Source organism: Bison bison, unplaced genomic scaffold (genome assembly GCF_000754665.1).
Source record: "Bison bison bison isolate TAMUID 2011002044 unplaced genomic scaffold, Bison_UMD1.0 scf7180017864291, whole genome shotgun sequence".
Classification (NCBI taxonomy): Eukaryota; Metazoa; Chordata; class Mammalia; order Artiodactyla; family Bovidae; genus Bison; species Bison bison.
Window position 1 is genome coordinate 3242045 of NW_011494863.1, and position 4451 is coordinate 3246495.

A 4451-nucleotide genomic window follows, 5' to 3' on the forward strand; every position below is an offset into this window, starting at 1 on the left:
CTCTGGCCATAACCTGTCAGAGATCACAAAAGAAAACAGCTGCTTATCCTCACTTAGTCTCATCCTCAGTTATCAGTTCCCAAACTTCTTTTTCCACAATCAGTCAGCTGAGCTCCAGAGCCCCTGTACAAGGCTGAGTTGGAGAGGTCTTGCTGTAGTTTTTGGTTCTGGACTATTTTAACCAGCTACACATTTTGGCTTTGATGTATTCCCCTCATAACTGTTGTCTGCTCAGATCCCCTTAAAGAGGGATTAGAAGTCAAGAGTGAGAAAAGAATGGAGCTAGAAGAAGCCTGTTAAATACTGGTACAGTTTTAGAACCCCTGGCCTGCATCAGAGTTTGGGGGTGGGGGACCAGGAGCCTAAACCCCAGGGAGGGACTCCCACCCCCATTGGCACAAAGATCACTTTATTGGTCTCACCATCCTCCACTAAGAACTGGAGTTACAATAATAGGTTTTAGCTTACTCCTGGGAGGGGGCAGGAAATGACTCTCCCTCCCCCCAACCAGAAAAAGACAAGGGAAACCACTTTTCTGCAAATGGCCACCTGCCCCAGAAGGGCCCCTTCCCTCCTCCACAAGATCCAGCACATCTGTGCTCCCTCCCTGGTGCCCTTGCTTCCTCTACTGACTGTCCTTGGAAAGAACAATCATGATCACAGCTGAACAGTGGAGCCTCTTAAACCCAGCCACATGTCCCGGATACATCCCCAGCCTTCTCAGCTGTCTGGATCTGCAGGGTGGCCCCAGGCCCCCTTGAGAGCTCCGCATCCTCCCCTCTGTACATCAAGAAGTACCCCACGTCTCCTGTGGAGGAAGGGGCTTCCTTACAACCAGGCCCTCCTAACAGGCACCCCTAGTAACATGGGCACAGCCCCAGCCCTGCACACTTGGCTAGCTGCTCGGCTGGCCCTGGCCCCTGGGTGGGCGCGGGGGGTTTTCTCCCCACTCTGCAGATGGGGAGACTAAGGCCCAAGTTTCCTAACCTCTCATCTGCTCTGACCCAGTTCCCTACCTTGGTCTAGAAGAGGTAATACAGTCTTCCGTTATGTTGCCCTTCATCACCTTCTTCCTCTGGCTCTTTTGAAAGAGTAAAAATATATTCCAGTGAGTCATTGCTTTCCCTTCTGTCCAATAGCTCCAGGTTGGCCATGCGATGGAAGCTTCTCCACTCTTGCCCTTCCCCTTCCTTAAAAACACAGTCATGTTGATATCCCAAATCCAACATTTTCAATTCTGTCCCTAGATCCAGAGGTTTTCCTCACAGGGAAACTCCTGCCTCAGCTGGGGCCAGATGACAGACAACTCTGGATGCAGAACCAAACTGAATCCCATAGTTTTTACACTGAACTCCTTCTCTGAAGAGAAGGGGCTCCTTTCTAAGCACCCTGGTACCATTACCTGCGCCCTACCCAAGAGGAGAGCCTGGGAAAAGAAAAAGGCTTGTGGGACCCCAAAAACTGGTGCTGGAAGATGTGACATGAAGGGACTAACAGCATCAAAAATTGGAAGAGAATTCCACACATGTGATCCCAAGCATTCCAGAGCAGTACATCTCAGGGGCCATTTCTGGAAGTGTTAATGGGTGTTTTTTCCTCCCTTAATTTTAAAATTCTGGTCTCTCCACCTATTCTGGAAGGATAAAAGCAAAAATGACACCTGCAAGCTCCAAATGTCTTCAGCCTCTGCCCTGCTTTAACTAGGAATCATTCTGTTCCAGGTGGTCAGTCTCCTCCCACAAAGCCCCTTGGAAGCTCTAAGGAGATGTTGCCATTTCAGAGGGTACTAGTAGAAAAGGTGGTGGGAATGAGCAGGAGAGCACTTATTCTCCACAGAACAGAGAGTAAGAATCTAAAAAGGAAGATAACCAAGAGATGTCGTCCTCACTGAGCATTTGTCCATCAAGGAGATTTTACAAATCTGCCACCAAAACGCCTACCTTGTACTAGCCATGCAGCTCAGTTGGTCAGGATGTGCACTGTTCATATTAGAATTCATCTAGAGCCTTCTGGCAAGTGAGGACCCTCCCAAGGGCTAGGAAAGAGGCAGTCTGATTTTATACCGGACGTGTCTACAATTTCTTTCCTACCCTTCTCCTTAAAGAGATAGAGGGAGACAGAGAAAGGGGGCGGGGGGTAGAGGGAGGGTGGTAGAGGTGGGAGGGTGGTAGAGGTGGAAGGGTGTCAGTGGCTGCCCACCCTTTCCTAGTCTGCCCCATACCCACTTAGTCTTTCACTAAGGGGAAAAACTGAAATTTTCAGATGTTTATGCCCCATTTGTGTTAAGATCCAGGGAACTCTTAAACATTGTGAAATCACCAGTGCAATATTGGGCAGGGCCTCAGGCCAGACCGAGCTGATTAAGACGTTGATAAACCCACATTTCCTAAATGCTCTGGGCTTTTACCTCCCAGCTTTGTATCCCTGAGAGGCTCAGAGGCACTGAGAGCCTCCTCAGTCAGCGAACCAGACTGACAGGCACTTTCTCTTACCCAACCCCCAAAGTGGAGAGAATCATGCTCACTGGTTTGGAAGCAGGAAAGAGGGGGTTCACGCTGGGTCTGGGCATCCCATTGAACACACACCCTTCCTTTCTTCACAAATCATCCTGGGGGGAGAGGTGCCCTCCGAGCCCTAGTGGGCCACAAGGCAGCCTTCTGCCCCCTCATCCAGGCCTGGCAAAATGGATACCCATCCAGCAGCTGGTGCATGAGGCAGCCAGCATCTGTCCCCTCTGCCCACCATCCAGCCCTCCAGCCCAGTTCTCTTCTTTCCTTCATCACTCAGCCCATCTAGCCATGCAACCATTTTCCACCTCTCTTGCTTCCTCTGCCCACAACCCCCAGTCCTCAATCAAAGAGAATTGAGAAACTGGCTTCTTGCACAAGAGCAGCTACTGTCTAAATGCTTTTTGATCGTCTGCAGGGAGGGGAAACTGGGCACAGCCCTGGCCCTAGCCCTGGCCCCAGTGATGGAGCCAAGCTCCAGCTGTCCTGGCTGGCCAAACCTGCCCTTACCCCCCTTCATTGCCTCCCAAGCCTTGGCGATTCAGAATTTTCATAACGTACCGTCTCTGTCCTTCTTTCTTCTCGGTGATGTCAAGCCTGGTACCACCAAGAAGGAAGGAGGGAAGGCGGGAGACTTATCTCTCCTACGCACGCAACCTCTTCCTCCAGCTCCCACACGCCTGGCGTTATGTAAACGCACCTTCAGCCCCCACCACAGCCCCAGAGCGGCCGGGAGCCTCGGGGCCTGGCACAATTCGGTGCCAGAGTATAGGGGGACACGAGGAGGCCGAGGAGCCTTGGCCCCTGCAGAGGCCGGGGAAAGGAAGGCAACTGCAAGACAGTTGCACAGCATAAAATGCGGCAGCAGAGCAAAGGTCAGACGGCGAGGAACCGCCTCACCAAAGAGAGAGCAGAAATGCCCAGTCCAGGGCCAGCCCTGCGCTGACCATCGAGGGGTAGGCAGAAGGAAAGAAACCTAGTCCATCACGGCTCCGAAGGGTAAACTAAAACCTACGTCGAGCATAGGCCTCTGCGGCGGGATGGGGAGATCTACGGCAGACTGGCACCGTGGGCAGAGAGCCCAGGGTGGGCGAGCCGCCCAGGGTGAAGGCGCCCGCCGGACCCAAGAGGTGGCTCCTCACGGAGCCCAAAATCGCCTGTTCCAGCACCCGAGGTGGGTTGTGGTAGGTGGAAAGGGGCCAGGCCAGAAGCAAACTCCCGGGACACGCACGGTGCTTCTGAGTGGTAGAGTGGGAAAGCCCGGCTTGGCAATGCCCGGGGGTCGGAAACGCCGGTGCCAGGCTGTGAGCACCCCCGGCGCCTAACTGGCCCAGCCGAGGGCGTCAGGGAGCTGCGGCGCACCGCAGCTGCTCCAGGAGGCGCAGGGAGAGGGAAAGAACATTGAGGCGCGTATAGACATAGCGCAGCATCTGCCCCAGCCCGAGGGGGAGTCGCGTTGCGACTCAGAGAAGGGTAGCTTCACATCCCGAAACCGGTCGAGGACTTACTTTGAGGAGCCGCAGAGTCACAAGCATTGCTCCACGTCTGTGTAAACCCCCGAACCCGAGCGGATCGGACGCCGCTATCCTCGCAGACGCCGGCCGGAGGAACAGGCTCGGCTCCCTGCGCTCCGCAGCGCCAGCTCCGCGCTGTCAGCTTCTCTCACTGCCTCCGCGGCGATGTTGCAACCACTGCCTGGGAAAATGGCTTTTTTATGAATGGGAGGGAAGGGAGCTCCAGTGCGCACGCGCGCCGCTCGCGATTCTATGAATGGGTGGGCACAAGAGACCCCGCGCGCGCATGCGCCGCGTTCCTTTTTTTATGAATGGGGGGCCGGAAAAGGACTTAACCCGTGATTGCTGGGGTTGGCTCTCGCTCCTCCAGGGGCCGTCTCTCTTTTACAAAGAGGGGTGGAGGTGGTTGTTGCTTTTTTTTTTTTCCTTT

The 4451-nt window shown here is 54.1% G+C and overlaps 2 protein-coding genes across 16 annotated transcripts in view; one reads left to right on the top strand and one right to left on the bottom strand.

The window, feature by feature from the left end:
- The window catches only part of SPRY4 (sprouty homolog 4 (Drosophila)), a 13256-nt gene extending 9046 nt beyond the window's left edge, over nt 1–4210 (bottom strand). For 2 of the 6 annotated variants that reach the window (XM_010850440.1, XM_010850438.1), the window contains exons 1-2: nt 4016–4210; nt 1017–1081 (exon numbers count right to left, since the gene is read on the bottom strand). Coding sequence is in view for 1 of the 6 variants with exons in the window: in XM_010850434.1 (XP_010848736.1) it covers nt 3069–3360 (292 nt within the window). In the remaining 5 variants the exon portion in view is untranslated. Of the gene's footprint in view, nt 1–1016; nt 1082–3068; nt 3367–4015 lie in introns of those variants that run through there. The other 4 variants (XM_010850436.1, XM_010850435.1, XM_010850439.1 and 1 more) reach the window with 3 other exon arrangements.
- LOC104996249 overlaps nt 3366–4451 on the top strand; it is a 354524-nt gene continuing 353438 nt past the window's right edge. For all 10 annotated transcript variants that reach the window (XR_826152.1, XR_826154.1, XR_826153.1 and 7 more), the window contains exon 1: nt 3366–3681. Coding sequence is in view for 6 of the 10 variants with exons in the window: in XM_010850429.1 (XP_010848731.1) it covers nt 3548–3681 (134 nt within the window). In the remaining 4 variants the exon portion in view is untranslated. The remainder of the gene's footprint in view (nt 3682–4451) is intronic.